General features: G+C 40.1%; 1 protein-coding gene across 3 annotated transcripts in view; it reads right to left on the bottom strand.

Moving 5' to 3' along the window:
- Window positions 1-20,575, bottom strand: part of NELL1 (neural EGFL like 1) — a 438,513-nt gene that overhangs the window by 232,446 nt on the left and 185,492 nt on the right. For 2 of the 3 annotated variants that reach the window (XM_034769800.1, XM_034769797.1), the window contains exon 13: window positions 3,202-3,327. The exons of the other annotated variant lie outside the window; for it this stretch is intronic. In XM_034769800.1, coding sequence (XP_034625691.1) covers window positions 3,202-3,327 — 126 coding nt within the window. The remainder of the gene's footprint in view (window positions 1-3,201; window positions 3,328-20,575) is intronic. 3 annotated transcript variants of the gene reach the window in all.

Genomic DNA, 20,575 nt, shown 5'->3' with positions numbered 1-20,575 from the left:
ACATACACAACTCACAGCTCCAGGAATAGGAGACTACAAAATATTAACATACCTTTGCTGATGAATGTAGGTCAAGAGCATCACAGGACTGAACAGAATGATGAGAAAATACCCTGGGGCGAACCCCATCACACCAGCTCTTGTACTTATATGAGATCTAAGGCTGTTTAGTGACTCCAATCTACATTATATCATTTTAAAACTGAATGCAGAGTTTGAGATAATCACCACTTGCATTCAGTTTATCATTTTAAATATACAGCTTCATGCCTTAATCGTTAATGTACATCTTGTGATGTTCTGAGCACTTCCTCTGAGGTAGTCAGTGCCTTCAACTCCCATTGATATCAATGGGAATTGATGGTCCTCTGGACTTCACCGAATCTGGCCCAATAACTTCAGTAGCAGTTGAAAGCTCACGGTACTTTGCACAATTGGGCCCTTTGCCAGTTATTCCAGAAGAAGGATGCTACTTACTCTATGCACTAGAACTTCTGCTTTTAGCTCAGTATTATATAAAATAAACTCAGCACTGTTCCCATATCTTGGAAAATAAAATATGAAACCCAGGAAGTTTTATATTGATAAGTCTCTGGGTCTAAAGAGACCACGCTTGCTTGCTTGCTTTACACATAAGTGGTACCATTGAAGAAATCCGAATACTCACATACGCAAGGCTCTCAGGATGGATTCCAAAATACATAATTCACCAAAACCAGAGCTTCCCATTTGCTTTGACTCAGTAACTAGGAATACATTAGATAGCTGAGTAATTGCTGCATTCAATGTTGCTTGTAAAGACATCAGTAGAAGCAACTGATGTCTGGAGGCATAAGCTAAGTATTTGCTACATTTACTTTCTAAGCTACATTCATATAAGGCAAATACTAAGAAAGGAATATTTCTTCCATTGCGCAATTACTTAATTTAAATACATTTATCATTTTAACTCGCTATTATTTCTAATTATGAACTACCAGTTCAACCAAGTTTCTCCTAAACTATGTGGAATGCATGCTCCCTTTCAGTATTCCTACTCATGATGCCAAAAAATAAATGGTTTTAGCAAGGTAATGAAAACTGCATGGAATATTTGTTCTCACTCATTCCATTATTTCTTACTTTTACAGAGATTTGTGTGTGCCTATGCAGTAAATGATTGTTCACCCATTACTGTCAAGCACTTGTCTTATTACTCCACACTTTTGTTGTAAATCACAAATACTCTGTTTTAAATCATTTCCATGTCTAATGACACTGTCTTGCTGGAATGAAAGGATTATTAGGGAATTAGAAAACAAGTGTCAGACTATCAAAAAGGTTTACCATCATTATAAAAATGATTACCCTATTTGCTGTACCAGGGGTCAGAAGAAAGCACCCTACAAAATTTAATGGCTGACATTTTTCCTGCATGATAGTTTGTAAAAGATCAACGAGAACTCAGGGCTTACTTACAAGGCAGAGAAAGGGCTTTAGAGACACACAAGTGTCTGAAAAAAAATGTCTGTTGAACGTAAATTGTCAAGAAGTGAGGAGGACTTTTCCAAAGCTTCTATAAGCTACCTGGTGCTAGATATAATGATAAGACATGCTGTCATCATGAAATAGATAGTGTCTATGACTTTCCCTAAGGATAATATGTACATTATAGCAGGATTTCTATCCTGGAATAATCACTCTCATATTGAACATTTCTTGGCCATCTTTCTACTTGAGAGAACAGACTGCCCAATATAATATCAAAACCTGGGTTTGTGTCAAGTTTTCTTATTTCTATTTCAGTAAATGTGTCTGATGCTGCCCCTACCATATGAGGCTATGACACACCAACATAGTTCTGAACACAGCTTTGATTGAGGGCTCTCATTGAAAGAGATTATTTCAGGTATGGATAGGACAGAGCACTTCAAGAGAGACTCTCACATTCTGGAGAAATAGTTTTTCTGATAGTCAGTGAAACCTCCTTCAGATGTGTACATGGAAATAAAGAGTCATCCAAGATCCCCTAAGACTTTTAAGGACTGATTTTGCTGACAGTTATTAAAAATTTATCTATTTCAATGTATAAAACTATTGTATTTGTTCTCTACCCTTGAGTAATCTGCGTCATAGACCTAGAAACAGTGTTAATGCTGGGAGTTCATATTTCTACTAACATTTTCCAGACAGTCAGACAAACAAATGCTTAAGGGCATTATACAGATATGGACACAAATATCACTACATCTAGGATGGTATCTATGTGGTAAACTGATATAATTATATCTTTCTGTCCCAGAATTTCTGAGATATCAGATTGTAAAGTCATGATATTTTTATGTATAGTAAAACGATTTTAGGTCATTTTATTTGTTATAGTGATTATAATTTCTTCCTTTGAGCCCTGTAGTGTTGGACTCATGGCAACTAAGGCCACTGGCTTTACAGCAGAAGGATACAAAATTTAATCTCAGTAAAACTGTCAAACTCTCTAACATTTTTGATTAGTTTATCTGCAGCAAATGTAGCCTCTACAGAATACAGGATTGTGTGGTGTGGAATAAAGGTTTAATCAGTATTCATCTGGTATGACCTATACAATTCACCTACAGCTTCACATCTCTGACCACTGCTCCTTGACTCTGTTCATTAATTCATCTCCTCCATGACTATTTCTGGTGTTTCAAACCACTGAGCAACTCCAAAGAACTGCTAGAGAAACATTTCCTTCTTCCCCTCAGAAACATGTGGAATACCCTCTCCTCTCCCCACCCCAAAAAACATTGCACTGGTCTGAAGCATGGGATGGAAAATTCTCAGCCTTAGTGAAGCGATGGGTGTGTGGAGTAACATCATGGCACCCTTCAAGGCTAGAAACTGAATGCATTATGAGCTTCCCCTACACTCAGTCAGTTCCATTGGACATGTAATGCAGAAGTAAGATGGACAGATGCCATACTGCCATCTTCATTCTTCCCAGGTAGACCACCTAAACTGATGGTGTTAACCATGAACAGTGCCTGAGCTCTTTGGGTCATTCTGTATCTGTCCCCTAAAAGTGTACAAAGGAAGGAAGGCTCCTTGTGCATTCTCACCCACTTACATACCTGCTCAGGGCCAATTATAATTTGTATTCCAGAGGGGTGATTTGTTAGTGAATTGGTCAGTACACAAGAAATAGAGTACCGTGGTGCTCTTACAAAGACTTAAAAAGCTCACCTGTACATGAAAAATCATCCACACGGATGTATCCAGGGACACAGTCACAACGATATGATCCAGGCAGGTTAACACACACTGTATTGGCATGACAATAATGCATCTTCGCAGCGCACTCATCAATATCTGAGGGTGGGGGAAAGAACCAGTCAATTGCACAGTTAAATGCTCACAGTGACTCAATTCTGAAATAAGAGAAGAGAAATTCCAATTACAAGCCCCAGAAGAACCTCAAAAAAGCAACGTCAAACTCTAATACTAGCATAAATTTAGTAGCAAAAGCTTTCTTAAGGTGGAGTTAAGGCTGCTGAAACACAATAATGTCGCTCTGCTGTACACTTCCAAACCCTAAAGTTAATTGCTGGAAAACCAGGAAATACTGAATTAAGGTCCTGCCCCATATTTTCTTAGACAATGTTAGCATTACAACAAAAATAATCACAAACTAAAAAGAACCAGGAGATGAATAGTCCAGGTACTGCTTCCCAAACAATACACCCAGACAACTTTAGTTCTGCCCCCATAAAGAAGCTAGAATATGAAGACGCAGTAGCTCCACATAAAATGATACTTTGTGAACCTTGTCTCACAGTGCATCAGTCAGGAGTAGTGCTGGACAGATATGAAATATTTTTATGTAGCAAAAAGGTGCTCCAATTTTGCAAGTTCCTAATTTGCACAAGCTGTAACAGTTACCAAGGGGCCCTTCTGGGAGCCTAGGATCATTATAACACAACAGCACTTCAGGTCATGTCTCCATTCCCCTGATACAGCCCTACGCTGTGGACTACAAGAAGGTAGGTAGAACCGGACCAGTTACTTCAGCGCTGTGCCACTGAAGAATTCTCCTACACAACTAGGAATCTCACATGGCCACTTAAACCAGCTTTTTATCTGTTTTGCATCATCCCAGTGGGACAAAGCAGATTTAGCAAGGCCAAGGACCTGGCCCTGCAACTCTATTTGTTATTAGTGGATCACAGTATCTCTTGCAAGGCCACAACTCAAAACAATTTTTGTTGCCAGAGAAGGGGGACTAAAACTGCCATTAACTAAATATTGTAGAGCTCACTTAGAGGCAATCTTTTCCCCCAAAATATAAGGTACTTCTACTTTAGGACTGAACAATGGCTTTTTTCTGATTGGGACTGATTTTTCTCTCACTGACACCAGTTTTCTATGAAGCAACTCTATTGACTTCAGAAGATTTACTCTTGATTTATGTATGTCAGCATAAGTGAAAGGAGACTCAGACCCATTTTTTCTTATTACATTCTCCTTACAAGTTATTTTATTGAATGTCCATGCTCAAGAAACTGAATTGACAGCAGCACTGGAGACTGAAGTCTCTATCTCCACTGTATAGGTACAGATCAGACAGCAACACTGCATGCTTCCCCAGAGCTCTCCTACCACATGCCACAACTCTGGTCTGAAGGAACCTGTAAGGGTGAGAAAGCAGTTCGGTTTCCATGCTGATACAGTCCCTAGGCTTTGTGCTGTGAGTTTCAACAAACATGCCAATTGTGCTCATGGTTTCTATGCTATTGGACAGCTGTCCACGAGGAACTAGATTGGGACCACTAACTAAATCATTTCATATTGGCCACCAAACAGCTGTTAGTTGGTACTGACTTTTGATCACTACCAACCTGGGCTGAATTTGAAATGATGGCCTGGAAGCAAAGGACTCCACCTCCCCTTACAAACACCTCGAGCTAGCCCGCTATCCTCATTCTTGTTGTTTCTGATGCTGAGCCTCTTGATAAAATGTATAAAAATGTCAAAAGCAGCAGGATACAAAAGGCAAATGCCAAGAAAAATCCCCCCATGTCTACTTATCACATCAGTGCATGCTAGGGCCACCTGGGACATACACTGCTACACTTGCTGCCTCTTTTTAACAGGCTTTTGGCTCATAGCTTTGAGGGATTTTGCTCTTGCATGTCTACTAATTTTCTGGCATAAGAGGGAAGAGAAAGATGACTGAAAAAACACAAGAACATCAAAACAGAAACCAATTCACCTGAAAATTGCCCCACACTTGTCTCTAGCTTCATTAAGGAAGTCTTTGGACAATGACCCAAAAAAATAAAAATGGAGGTATTGGAAAATGTTGAAGATGGAGAAATTAATTGGCATTTTGATTCACTATAAGAAAAATGCTAACAATCTCCTCCCCTCCCCCCCCCCAATAAATAAATAAGGCTGCTTCCAGGTTACCAGTGGTTAAAAGGAAATTTACAACCCCGAGCAAAATATCTATGTGGCACATTGATCCTGTTAAAACTCATAAAGGAGACTAAGAACTTCAAAAGTCGATTTGATTACTAGTTTGCAGCAGCAGTCCTTTGTTCAGGTAGTGAAAAGACTTTGTCTGAGTCTGGCAAAAGAGGTGTAAGGAGTGAGATGAAACCCTCTCCCCTCTTTTGCCACTCACATAGGCCCATCCTCAATCTCGTTTTGTGCCTTTTTCTCTTATATTCCATATTGCCCCTTGTAGCCATAAAGCTAGCTACATTAGCATTTTATTTTAGTCAGGCCTGTATCTCATAAGACACTAACTAAGCAGTTAGCATAAAACTTTGAGACTATTGAACTTCTGCCCAGGTAAATGGCCCAACAGCTACCCTGAGTGTTGGGGAACAGGGAATAGCTTAAGTGGGGAGTTTATGCATAATGATACCAAGTAATCACAAGAACACTGAACTGATGCTAAGCTTGGATATTTTAGGATAAAATGTTGGCAAATGCTTAACCGTGAACTTGCCTTGGCAACAAACTGATGTACACCTCTACCCCGATATAACTCTGTCCTCGGGAACCAAAGAACCTTACTGCGTTATAGGTGAAACCACGTTATATCGAACTTGCTTTGATCCGCCGGAGTGCACAGCCCCGCAACCCCAGAGAGCTGCTTTACCGTGTTATATCCGACTTCGTTTTATATCGGGTCGCGTTATATCGGGGTAGAGGTGTATATGATAATTAGTTGACATTATTAATATACTAATCTATAGGAAACAGAAACTCCAACATTATTCAGGTGAGGAAGTTAGATATGGACAAGGGAGGATAGACATTTTAAATTAATATTCATGATAGGCTCTAGGCCCTATAATAGGCCAGACCACCATCTAAGATGGGGGAGTGGGGCATGGGATCATAGAATAATAGGGTTGGAAAAGACCTAAGGAGGTCATCTAGTTCAATCCCCTGCTCAAAGCAGGGCCAACACCCAGCCAGGGCTTTGTCAAGCCAGGCCTTAACAACCTCTAAGGACGGAGATTCCACCACCTCTCTAGGTAACCTCTCTACCTCTCTCCCCATCTTAATGTCATCTGCGAACTTGCTGAGGGTGCAATTAATCCCATCATCCAGATCATTAATAAAGATGGTGAACAAAACCACACCCAGGACCGACCCCTGGGGCACTCCGCTTGATACCGGCTGCCAACTAGACATCGAGCCGTTGAGCACTACCCATTGAGCCCGACAATCTAGCCAGCTTTCTATCCACCTTACAGTCCATTCATCCAATCCATACTTCTTTAACTTGCTGGCAAGAATACTGTGGGAGACTGTATCAAAAGCTTTGCTAAAGTCAAGATATATCACATCCACAGCTTTCCCCATATCCACAGAGCAGTTCTCTCATCATAGAAGGCAATCAGGTTGGTCAGGCATGACTTGCCCTTGGTGAATCCATGTTGACTGTTCCTGATCACCTTCCTCTCCTCCAAGTGCTTCAAAATGGATTCTTTGAGGACCTGTTCTATGATTTTGCCAGGGACTGAAGTGAGGCTGACTGGTCTGTAGTTCCCGGGGTTCTCTTTCTTCCCTTTTTTAAATATGGGCACTATATTTGCCTTTTTCCAATCGTCCAAGTCCTCCCCCGATCACCACAAATTTTCAAAGATAATGGCCAATGGCTCTGCAATCACATCAGCCAACTCCCTCAGCACCTTGGATGCATTAAGATCTGGACCCATGGACTTGTGCATGTCCAGCTTTTCTAAATAGTCCTGTTCTTTCACCACTGAGAGCTGCTTAACTCCTCCCCATACTGTGTTGCCCAGTGCAGCAGTCTGGTAGCTGACCTTGTCTGTGAAGACCGAGGCAAAAAAAGCATTGAATACTTCAGCTTTTTCCACATCATCTGTCACTATGTTGCCTCCCCCATTCAGTAAGGGTCCCACACTTTCCCTGACCTTCTTGTTGCTAACATACCTGTAGAAACCCTTCTTGTTACCCTGCACATCCCTTGCTAGCTGCAACTCCAATTGTACCTTGGTCTTCCTGATTACATCACTGCATGCTCTAGCAATATTTTTATATTCCTCCCTATTCATCTGTCCAAATTTCCACTTTTTGTAAGCTTCCTTTGAGTTTAAGCTCACCAAAGATTTCACTGTTAAGCCAAGCTAGTCACCTGCCATATTTGCTATTCTTTCTGCACATGGGGACGGTTTGTTCCTGTGCCCTCAATAAGGCTTCTTTAAAATACTCTCCTGGACTCCTTGCCCCCTCATATTAGCCTCCCAGGGGATCCTGCCCATCAGTTCCCTAAAGGAGTCTAGGTCTGTTTTCTGAAGTCCAGGGTCCGTATTTTGCTATTCTCCTTTCTTCCTTTTGTCAGGATCCTGAAGTCAACCATCTCATGGTCACTGCTACCCAGGTTGCCACCCACTTCTACTTCCCCTACCATTTCTTCTCTGTTTGTAAGCAGCAAGTCAAGAGGAGCAAGGCTCCTAGTTGGTTCCTCCAGCACTTGTACCAGGAAATTGTCATCAACTTATCTGGACCTGGACCATCATTTGGCATGCCAAGGACAGAGCAGTTTCTTAGTCTCTTGGCACCAGATCACCAAAGAAGGGTGTGAGTATGTAAGTATATGAGTACATACATGAGGAATGGTATGCGACATCACCTTAATGCTGCATTTTTGCTATCTTTTTATGAGGTTTGTAGCTTTTGTGTCTTTACTAATTGTGTTAATAAAAGTTGTTAAAACTTTGCTTCATTGTGCAATGAGGTTCCCAACCAGATACTGAACTTAATAACCTTGGTTCTGTTGTGCCTAATTCAGAGACTAGAACTCCACAATCCTCCAGATCTTTAAATGAGAATTAATTGGAAATCAAAAATAATTAATAACCATTAAAAAATTGGGCTACAACTTTCAGTTCTTTATATTCTCCACTGCCTTTGTAGTACTTTTAAGCCTAATCAATGTGTTGCTTTTTCAGGGGGTAGTGATCAGAAGTCACAAGTTGGCAACAGTATTTTACTGGGACAAACTCTGAGGAGTAGTGCTAGGGCCATTTACTTAGCCCACAATTTCTGGCAAAGTCTTGTGTAGGACTAGATATCCACGACAAAAAGCTTTGTTTTTTTTACTTAACATTGTTGGAGTAGCATCCATAAACCACTCAATACTATGCATCAGCATGGGTGTAATAGAACTCATTGTGATTCATGCGTATAGATTGCTTGTCGTATTTGAAATATCAGAGCTCATCTTCTGGTGGTCTTTTGAGGTGATAAAAAATACATGATTTATGTTTCTCTTTAGGCTGGTGAAGTAGTTTGTTTTCCTTTGAAAAAGGTCTACATATGGTCTTTAAAATGAAACTTGACACAGCATAATGATCCTTCACATATCACCAACTTCCATCTGCATAAGCTAGTTCTCTACAATAACAAAGACACAGTTGGGCTACAGGTTTTCAATGAGGATCACTGAATTATGGGGTATAGTTTGGTTTCATAAGGAGAGCGAGGGTACTGCTCCTTAGTGCAATGCTCAGTACAATATAGCAGCCCACTTAGGGTTTATAGTTTCCCTGTCCCTAAAGTAGGATTCATGTACTCAAAAAGGTGATGTTAATAATAAAAATGGAAACAGAAGCACTACTCTGGGGCAGATGCCTGGCTGGTGCAAATCAGCATAGATCCATTGACCACTATGGGGCTGCCTTAATTTACACTAGCAGAGGATCTGGCCCTCTATTTCTCAGGTAATCAGCATAGGACAGTCCCCTATCAACCTCAATGTTGAAGAGTTGCTGTCTAATCATTCCTAATTTTTTTTAAATGCCGGAAAATATCACTATGAATGACCTTATCCTTGTGCAGCCTTCCTTGACATCAACATCTATGGGGGGGGGAGAGGTGCGCGGTGGGAGGCAGGAGAAAATTAGAGTCTCAAGGGAAAAGAAATGTTATTACTATAAAAATAATTAAATATACATAAATTGTAATACTATTGAGTTATTAAATGTACATCAGGTAAACACATTCAATTCAGTTAAAAGTTGGGGGAAATCCATTTTAGGTACAATAGGGAAGGCAAATTAATTCGGAAGTAAACCCTGAAAAATCAAGCCTGCTCCAAGATGAAAGAAAGCAAGATAAATTAACATACTGAGTATGTACCCCTGGTATGTTTCTAGCGCTAAAACAATATTATCTGTATGCTGAAAAAAGCAACACTCACTCTCAAAAAGAGTTTTTCCTCACCTGCAAATGTGCTGAAATACAGTGGGACTCTAGGAATGAATCCTCAGCCACAATATGTTGCGGAGCTATGGAACGCAAATAGACATGGTAGTACCTAATGCTGGGTTTGGGAGCAAATTAGCTCATGTAGCCAGCTGCTCCTCTCCTACATGTGGTTTGGCCATGTGGATCTTTACAGTGAATGGACCCACTTCCCCTCTCAGAGTTCCTCTGTGGAGACATATTGCCACAAATATATATTATACACAGCTTACAGTGATGTACTCTGTTCAGTTTCTCTGCTGTTTTGAGTCATATCAAGCCAACTTCATCTTTAACGTGAAGTGGGTGCAACTCCTGTTACGGCAAAGGGAGTTGTGTCTATTTTCCCTTGGGATGAATTGGACTAATTATTTTCACTGTGTTAACCCCATAAGCACCTAAGTAAGCAGACACAGAATATGACCCTCTGTATATATTGATATGCAGACCAACACCCTTCACCAGTCTAATCACTGAGTTGAGTCTTCCACCTGATTGCTCAGACCGCCCCATCATATTGTAAAAACATTAGCAATTTAAAAAAAAAAAAAAAAGACTGTCCAGATCTTCCTTTTTCGATGCCTGGTTCCCTAATGAAATTATGTGGGTTTTTTACCCCTATCTTTGAGGCTGCTAGGTGTAATACAAATATGCAGCCTGTCAGAATAACCTTGCAGGCAAAACAATTCAAATGACCCATTGGTAATTGCATGCATTTTAAAATAACCTTCTTAGACAGGGTTAACGTCATCACTAGTTGTTTGAGATTCCAGTGCTTATCTAATGGGAGGCAGTAACATTTATTTACCAAAATAAATAAATAAATAAATGAAAAGTGTTCCAGCACAACAATAGGCAATATCTTTGGAAATCCATGCAGGATCTTTCTACCTGCCGGGCTTAATTTCAGAATCAAATGCTGCCATTAAAAAAACTCCTCTCAAAACCTATTTGCTTTCTTATTTGGGATCACATTGTGCCAAATTTCATCTTGAACGGCAAACACTTTGAAGGGGAGCACACCCCACAACTCCTCTTCCCCTTCCCAACTCCAAAATTTCTCTTCTCTGACCCCTGCCACTAGAAATGGATGCTGCCTGTTATGTGGAACATGAAAAAGGGGTATGGGTTGTTTTTAAGACATATGCTGTACCTTGCCCTTGTCCACAGTCATGTTAGCCTCCAGTCTAAATGACCTAGGACTTTTTTTTGCCAGCAGGACTAACAGCCTCACTGGTAAGCTCCTGAAAGGCCCACAGCAGATCTTAATGTATGTTGAAAGCTTGGTGATACCACAAAAGTAAAGTATTCTAAATAATGGAATATAAGAGGTATCCTGGAGTCCCAAACAACCTAAAAAAACCCACCCCAGATATCAGAGTATTCTTGCTCCACTGGCTTCCTATCATATTCACTCCTCATCTTCAATGTTCTCGATCACTCTGCCCTTCTTATATCTTGCCTCTCATTTCTAACTGTTCCTAGTCACTCCATCCTTTACCAGTTTCACTTGATTTCAGCTCCTTTAGTCTCCTCCTCCCACTCACTACTGTGCATTCTTTTCACACAGATCCACTGCACCCCATGCCTGAGAGAGACTCATTTCTCCACAGCCTTTCATCTTCAAATTCTGCCTCAAAGCCTACTTATTTCTACTAGCATTTTGTCAGTTTCTATTTGGATGCTCCAAATGGCTAGTTGCCACTGACTGTGACAAAAATAAAACATAATAAATAAATGAATGATAAAAAAAGCCGTAAGAGAATCTAAAGAGACTCTAGATCCTTGCCTACTCTAGAAAGTTGTACTTCTTTAACTATACCAGCATAATCAAAGCAACATAATCCCTGAGGTGGGTGCAGCTATATCTGTACAAAAGAGCTTTAATACCTATATAGTTATTTCTGTACAGGCAAAGGAATAAGGCTAGGTCTATACTACCCGCCTGAATCGACCAGCGGAGGTGGTAGTAAGCGCCGTCGACAGGAAGCTGCAGAGGTCGATTTTGCCGCCGTCCTCACAACGGGGTAAGTCGGCTGCGATACGTCGAATTCAGCTACGCTATTCACGTAGCTGAATTTGCGTATCTTAAATCGACTCCCCGCTGTAGTGTAGATGTACCCTTAGTCACCTTTATAGCAGTATAACTACATCTGTTTAGCTATATAGCAGCATAACTATATACATACAGCCATAAATCCACTAGGATTTTTTCCAGTATAATTATACTGATTAAAAAAAAAAAAAATCACACCCCTACCTGAACTAGTTTTACTGGTAAACGTTTCATATGTAGGCTAGGCCTTAGCTAGAACAACATACTTCTTGAGAAGATGAAAGAAAGTGTGAATTAAATTATCCTCCCTCTCCCTCTTAGATGTTAGCTCTTGTCTAACACATAGACTCCCCAGTGGTCAGGCACTAGCACAGTGATTGAGGTTTCTAAAAGCCACTGTAACATTAATAATAAATTATAATACTTGTGTGTAAATTACACCTACTTAGACTCACCTCTGGATTTGGCCCTGGATAAGCTAAATGAATGATTAATTTAATGATTTAACCTAAGTTCTCCCAGTGTTTGTTCCTTTGGAAACTGTCCAGAAACTCCTTGAATTTTAGCTGCACGTGATCATATTGACCTTGTAATCTTCCCAATTCCAACTCCTGTTAAGACTAAACTGAGGCTGGAAAGCAGTGTGGCATAAGCTGTGTGGAAGCTTCTAGAGGCCATGGTGGCTCAGGCAGGCACAGTATTCTCTATAGTACAGGCTACATCGTCCCCTTTTACACCCATTGAAAAACCAAAATCAGACCTGCATGTTCCTCCGCTTTCCAGCCGTGTAAATATAAACAACTTCTCTCTACTGGAGAAAATGGTGTTTTGTTACAGCTGTTTTGAAAGTATAAATGGTCATTTTAATGCTGTTGGGGTTGAAGTTTTTTTTAACCTATTGGCTAGATTAAGCAGAAGTACTCACTGGCACGCTTTCAGATGATAGTTGTCTTCAGTCTAAGGACTTCTAATATTCCTGAAGTGCTTATTTTCTCTATTACATTTGGGAACAGCCCAGCAAGCAGCCATTCTTACAGGGCATCTGCTTGCTAAAATGTGCTCTGACTTGGTGAACTTGGCCTTCTATCACCTTCAGAATATTGCCAGGCTCGTGCTCACTTCTCCACATCCCCTCTCTCTTGTTAATGTTCTCACAACTTCAGTTCAAGCTCAGATGAACCAATTATAAATCTAGTTATGCTACATTGTTTTTTTTTTTAAACCTGTAAAGCTTGTCACAACCTGAGCCTCAATTAATCTGGTCACCCTCTTGCACCCAGCATGTGTCAGCTGAGGTCATTTGTCTCACCATTCCCGCAAAATCCCATCACCCTGGTACCTCAATTTAACATAATCCCTTTTTAGAATTCCCTGCCTGAGGATATCAGGAACAGTGCCACTTTTTAAATCATGATTGAAGATGCCCTAATTTTTCCCTTCACGTCTCATCATTAGCTTGGTACAGTTGGGTATATTATTAAGGGTCTGTATTTTTAAGTGCCTTTCTTAGCAGAAGGGGTTATATAAGATGAAATTGCTGTCGTAAAAGATAATTAAAATTAGTTGGAATGCTGCTGCATTAGTATTAAAAAATCAAGTAATGTTGGGTTTTTGCAGGGGAGGAGGCATTAATAGAAAGGAAATCTTTTCTTAAACCTAAGTGAATGGCTGCAACTGTTTGATAAATGCATTAATGGGAAATATTCATAGTCGTATAAATATTATTTTAAAAAAAATATTTGCCAGTATAGTTCTCAGGGTTGGTTGATAACTTATTCATAAGGTAGCTATGACAGTTACAAATAAATTATTTTTAAAAATATGCAGCTGGAATTCACATATGATAATACAGCTTAGAGAAAGCAGATTAAAAATAATAAAAAGCAGAATGGAAACATTGGGGAAATCCAGGTTTTGGATAACAGGACACACTCAGTCAATTGCTCAAATATATCATAGCAATTAACTAAAAGAAATTAAGACTCCTTTTTTAAATTGAAAATAATAGCAAAGTCACCAGTGTTTAGAGCCAAACTGAAATCCCAATTGTTTTTACCCAGTATTATTCAGCCTTTTACTCTTTTAAATTGCTCTCTGGAAGTGTGCCATGAGTATGTGTTTAGAAGATAGCACAACACAAAAGGTTATTAAGTGGTGGATCTGAGTGGGTGTAAAGACTTCTCTTCAAAGCCTCTGTTTAACTGCCTCCTCCACAAGTTGTATTGCAAAAGGCCATGGTAATCAGAGAAGTGTTTTCTCAAATGACGGAGTATGAGCGGGTAAGGTATTGAGTAACCTAAACTCCTGCTCCATAAATGGTTCCCCATCTGAGCCAGCTTTGGCTGCTATGCACTGCTCTACCAGAGCAACTCAGCCTTAAACCCAGAGAATCACCCTTGCAGTGGGGAATTTTGGATGGCGTAAGATTGCTATATTGCCTCCTTGTACCATCACCGCTCAAGGCTACTATCATTGAGGACATGACCGGTGATTGGGGAAATAGCTAAGGCTCCTTTCTGATAGTCAGCTGCTATAACAAACCCGTAACAGACTGTTGGCGGCTGCCACAGGTTAGAGGTCTCATTTACACCAGGGGACTGACCCAGTACACATTAGCCTCAATATCAGAGGATTGCAAAGGGCACTTGGTGTGTCATCTTCAGCTGTGTCAAGCATCCCTGAGCCACAGCTGAACTAACGGGTCTGATTCAGGTTACACTGACACCAGGGTAATTCCATTAACTAAAAAAATGGAGTTATTCTCAAATTACTGGATTTAACTCAAATCAGGCCCAGGGGAGGGATAGCTCAGTGGTTTGAACATTGGCCTGCTAAACCAAGGATTGAGAGTTCAATCCTTGAGGGGGCCACTTAGGAATCTGGGGCAAAATCAGTACTTGGTCCTGCTAGTGAAGGCAGGGGGCTGGACTCGATGACCTTTCAAGGTCCCTTTCAGTTCTAGGAGCTAGATATAAATATATTCTAAGAGTTGTGGGCCCTCAGCACTTTGCAGACCAAGCCCATTCTTGGCAAAAGAGCTGTCTCTTTGGATAAAACTTTACAGAAGAAGCTTGGTGGGATGCAAAGCTGTCACTGTTTCACCCAGGCACTTAATAGCAAGGCTGCTTAATGCATAGATTCCAAGGCCAGAAGGAAGCATTGTAATTAAGCAGTGGGAAGCCATCTATCTGCACCTGCCTCCATCTGTAGGCAAAGTAACACAGTTGACATCATTGACAAGGACAGGATAATGGAAAAAGGGCTGGATTCAAAGGAAGAGTAAAGATTAACAGCACAAAGTATAAGATGCATTTTTAAAATATCATTTAAAAATGGTCCCAAATGCTATTAACCTCTCTATTACACAATCCATTCAGAGTTTGTCTGTCTTAGGGTAGGTCTACACTACCCGGTAGTTCGGCGGCAAGCAAATCGAATTTCTGGGTTCGACTTATCGCGTCTTGTCTGGACGAGATAAGTTGAACCCGGAAGTGCTCGCCGTCGACTGCGGTACTCCAGCTCGGCGAGAGGAGTACCGCGAAGTCGACGGGGGAGCCTGCCTGCCGCGTCTGCACCGAGGTAAGTTCGAACTAAGGTACTTCGAACTTCAGCTACGTTATTCACGTAGCTGAAGTTGCGTACCTTAGTTCGAATTGGGGGGTTAGTGTAGACCAGGCCTTAGAAGATGACCCAAAATATTTGCATTCCATAGGTGGACAAATGTTTCTATAGTGCATGTAATATTCCCTGTCATTCCACTGATATATTTGTTCTAAGATTAGGCTACCCACATTTGTACATGTCAGTTCCTTTAAAACAGACCAGGATTATTTAAATTTTTGCCATCTGAATGCTAATTCTTAAATAAATAAAAATCCCAATGGATATGTTAGTTTGGGGTAAAGGCCACGAGGCAAAAGCCTATGACATATTTCCTGATGGAGAGGAGAAAAGAAAATGTTGCTGAAGTTAAACAGCAGACAACTCTTGACAGTTCATCAGATGTGGAATGATACCCCATAGCAGGAAAGCTGCTGGATCTTTCCATCCTGCAGAAGAGGGCTACAGAAACTCTCACAGAGTTTCCTTCATATCCTCCCCCCAGGTGAAAAAGGTTTGGGAATCTCCAGACTGTGGAGGGAGTGAGGTCTAACCAGCTCACAATCCTGGTCATCCACCCACCATGACCCCTAAACATGACAAGACTAGGGCTCATCTTGATCATTATTTGATAAATTTAACCCTGTAGACACTGTTGTCCCAACCGTTCATAGCTGCTGCAGTGGGATTTGTAGGGAGATGAACTCTGAGAAAGCATGAATCTAGCCAACTGACAGCTCTAAAGATTGAGATCAATACTCTGAAACTATTCTCCACTATTTCTTGGATGAAGTCTTGAATTTGATGAAGTGTGTCTGATGTACCCCATGCTCCTACAATGAATTAATATACTAAAATCAACAAACAGGTGAATAGTCTATAAAGACTTTTTTCAATTATCTAAATGGTGCTCATCAGGACAACATAATTTGCCTGTCCAGAACACAGAGGGAGTTAACCGCCTTTCCCTGGCTAACACCCATAACAACAAATTACCACAGGAATAGAAGGAGGCAGAGTTATATCTAATAAATCTAACTAGACTACTCTCCCTTAGCATTTTAATACCATTTCTTTTGCCATCTCTCTTCTTCACTGGCTCTTTATGTTTCAGATATCATTCTAAAACTAGCTACTTCATGCTTGACTATAAGAGATAAAAGTATAGTACTATTGCTCCCAAATATATTGTAACCCATTAGAAAACAAACCTGTATAATAATCACCTCACTCTTACAAATCAAACCATGTTCTCTAGAAAAATTGCCTCTGGTTTACTGATTATATACATGAGTTCCACCGCGTTGTTTGCTTCGGTTTTTTGATATTGCTTATGAAACTCTCTTTTTGGGTCTCAATAAGCAGTGATGAAATAAGGACTGCTGTTTCACAAGGGCTGTGAAGGACTTATCTAATAGTTTTACAACCTAATTTGTCATTTTCTCTTAATCCTCTCAGAGATTTCTTATAGATTTTAGGGGATTCCTATTCAGATTTTTTAAAGCTCTTTCATTCACCTACATTAGTTAAGCAAGTAAGATATATTAAAATAATTATATCCATTTTCATTTAGCTAATACTTTACTTTACCTTTTCCAGTCTATCTGATTTTACTAATGGCTCCAGATGAACAATGGATTATTGTATTCAAAATGAATAATTCTTTCTTAACACTGCTATACCCAAAGCAATTACATTAAAATACTTGGCTCCATCAGCATTTATCTTATACCATCCCCCACAATTTTTGCTTTGCTGCTCTATTTTTATCTCTAATACTCTTACCTTGTGTCCTTCTCTCTATGTCCTGTGATATTGACTAGCTTACTCTTTCAAATCCACATAGATGCTATCTTCAAATGATAAATTGTTGCAGGCTACCCATATAATTGATCTAGAATCCCTGTGCCCCTGGCAACCTTTTACTGTGGCATTTTGAAGGACTCTGTATCTCTCTGAAAAATTAAATAGTGATGAAAACTGTGATTTTTTTTTGTCTTTGCCCTACCTAGGAATATCCGCAGTACCTGAAGAATCATTGGTATTACATCTCATAGCCATTTCTAATGTATACCTTTATAACAAATGAGAAATGTGATACATTAATAGCAAGCCATCATACAAAATTAATACTCCACCACTTTGCTGCTGAAATAACTCATTCATCTGATGACCAATCCATGCATTGTAAAACAGCATGCAATTAATGGAAAAATATTGTCTCATGTTGGTATACATTTGTTGTGTCCTATCTTTCCTATTTATGGCTTCCACAAGACTATTTACATTTCCTAAACTGTCTCTCTGTGTCTTTTCAAGCGCTCATCAAGAGCCATCATCACTCACATCTATCCGTTCGGTCATCTATCAACAAGAGCTCTGCAGCAAAACCCAAAATGAAACAGCAAAGTTTATTAATTAATTGACAAAAACATAACTGCTAACGTAGCTAAAGGCCACAACACCTTCCTAAAGTAAGTTGCAAGAATATCAGCTTACTTAAGATGCCAGTTGACTCTCTGATTTTAATCTCATGTGCTCGCCCCATATTTTGTGGTTCCACATTCATCAGATTTCTGAGCAGCTAGGGGGAAAAGCACTTGTTCTGGCACCATTTGCCGATAACCCAGCAGGTATTCACGAGAGTCAATCCTGACTGAAGCAGTATTCATTCCCTCTTACTCCCCTCCTGCAGCAGGTACTTAGATGCTCACCTTGTTTCACACAGGCCATTTTACTGCCTGAAGAAAGCAACCAAGTTGAGCTACTACTGACCTGAACCAGATCTGAATAAAATGTACATTATAAGCCTTCAGGTAGTTAAGGTTTGGAGATATAGTCTCTTCCCCACATGCAAAGAGAACTACCATTAGCTCCAGAGGGCAAGAACTATTCCTCAACATGCATGTCTGCCCCAGGAATAAGAATCTGGAGCAGGTGGACGGAGATTGAGTGAGGAGGAAGTGGGAAAGAGATGGAGCTTCTGCCTCTCTCCACCAACATGCTGGCCAACAGTAAATTGTTACCCCCCACAGCAAGGGATGAAGGGGACACAGATGGAATTTTAGGTGCTAAAACCACAATTCCTTCTTTGGAACATTTGTGGAATGGCACATGGCAACACGCTGTACCCTTTTTTCCTGTGCTGTGTTTCTCAGACACAATCTAGTCCTTATTGTTTATGTATTTTTAAATCCAGGTACACAGTTTATTTAGTCTCTCATAAACAAAAATAATAATAGTGTCAGCAAAAAAAGTCCTCACATTTTAAAAATCATTTTTCTCTTATAAGTATAACCTTAATCAGCATAACTGAAAATGGAAGATAGATTTCTCAGCCTAGCAAATTTGGTAATCGAGTATGATTTATAACACTGGTTACCAGAACAGGCGTTTTAGTTCTGCAGATCTCATCAGCACTAACCTTAGGCATAACCTCAGGTGAGTTGAACTAGAAGAGCTGTAAAACACAAAGAAAAAAAACCCTATCCAACAATGATCATATAAGACTTTTCCCCCCACCTTCATTCTTGCCTCAATGCTTAGTAAGAAATTTTATTTTAATTGCTTTGCTTTTGGCTATGAAACTGAACTAGTAATGTAATTCTTCTCTCTTCAATAACACAGTCAAAGTTTTGCTGTAGTTAAAAAGCATTAAATTGTAATACTCTCAACTCAGTGCTATTAGAAAAAAAGTAGCAAAAAGAGTTTGAATGATTGCATCCAGGATGACCATCTCCATTCAATGACACGTGCCTTCCCTCATACATGCTGCACCAGGGCCAGGGTTCTGATATTCCTGCTCATGTTGGATAGTCCCTTACTCCTCAAGTAGGCCCACTGAAATCAGAGGGGCCACTCATGGAACAAGGTGCTTATGACAGACAGTACCAACCCTTTGGGATACAAAAGGGCACCTTCAGAGGCATGGCTCCCCCATGTCCCAGTTTTTCTTTTAAAAGCACGTGTGCCCAAAGAAAAGAAACCTAGGATTACAAGTTTAGCAGCTCTCACAGGTATTGACAGGGCAGGAAGCTGGAACAGCTGGACCCAATTACTAGGAGCAGATATAAAAAGGCAAACTTGGTAGAAGGTGGCCAGAAAGAAACAACTCTTTATTCCCTGATAGGAGGGCTTTCTAACTAAGCATTTGGGAGCCTGGCATTTACAGTAAGTCATTAAAGGAATCAGTACTTCTATTGGATGTTGGCTCCCTGAGACTCATCCAAAAGAAGGTTTTTTTTATTTCCCAAATAGATTGTGTCCTGATGTTTGTGAGTATGGTTCTGGAACAGGGACCCATCACAGTGCTATTCATTATGATTAAGGGTATCACTCTGGCCCTCAATTACTATTGCATTAGCAATATTAGGTAGAAGTTACATAGGGCACAATTCTACCAGCCACATTAATACTGGGCAGTACCTTACTCTGGGCTATACTCCACCACCTTCTCACACGTCCATTTCAACTAAACTACTAGAAAAGCTTGGTACTATTCAATGTGAGTAAGGATAGTAGACCCTCGCTCTCTCTGAGCAGTTCCATTGAAATCAATGGGATTCTTAAGTCTGGTACTACCCAATAGGCATTAGGGTAGCAGGTTCGTCCAAGAGAGCCTTAGCCAGTGTGCTTTGAAGTTAACAGAAAGATTCCCATTGACTACAACAGGCCTTGGATCAAGCCTACAGTACTGGACAAAGTGCTGCTTAATTCATCTTGCCAACTGATAAATGTTTTACAGATAGAAAAATTAAGCCACAGAGAGGGTAAGTAACTTACTCAAGACCACACAGTGAGTGAGCAGAAAAGATGGGACTAGAACTCAGCAATTCCTGGCTTTGAGCACTATCTGCAGTTTACTATTCTGTAATAGTAATTCTGCCTCTCAATTTCTAAAGTTACAGTAAGTTTTATTTAAAACATTCTGATTCTGAGATGAATGTTGATGGAAGATTGGTGTTTTCTGTCCCTGGAGAAAACGGTTATGAAATCAGTATAAAGCTTCTGTTATGCACCAGGGGGTAGCAGATTTCTATATATACCCACGATGCATTTACCTGACCTCTATTAAAAAGTAGTAAAATTATAATCCGATTTCACTGGCAATTCTAGAGTAGCTGTAAATAACCTATAAAAAATTCAAGCTGCATACACAGTGCACAACTAAATGAG

The sequence above is a fragment of the Trachemys scripta genome, chromosome 4 (assembly GCF_013100865.1).
Source record: "Trachemys scripta elegans isolate TJP31775 chromosome 4, CAS_Tse_1.0, whole genome shotgun sequence".
Classification (NCBI taxonomy): domain Eukaryota; kingdom Metazoa; phylum Chordata; order Testudines; family Emydidae; genus Trachemys; species Trachemys scripta.
This window is presented reverse-complemented; position numbering and strand designations above follow the sequence as displayed.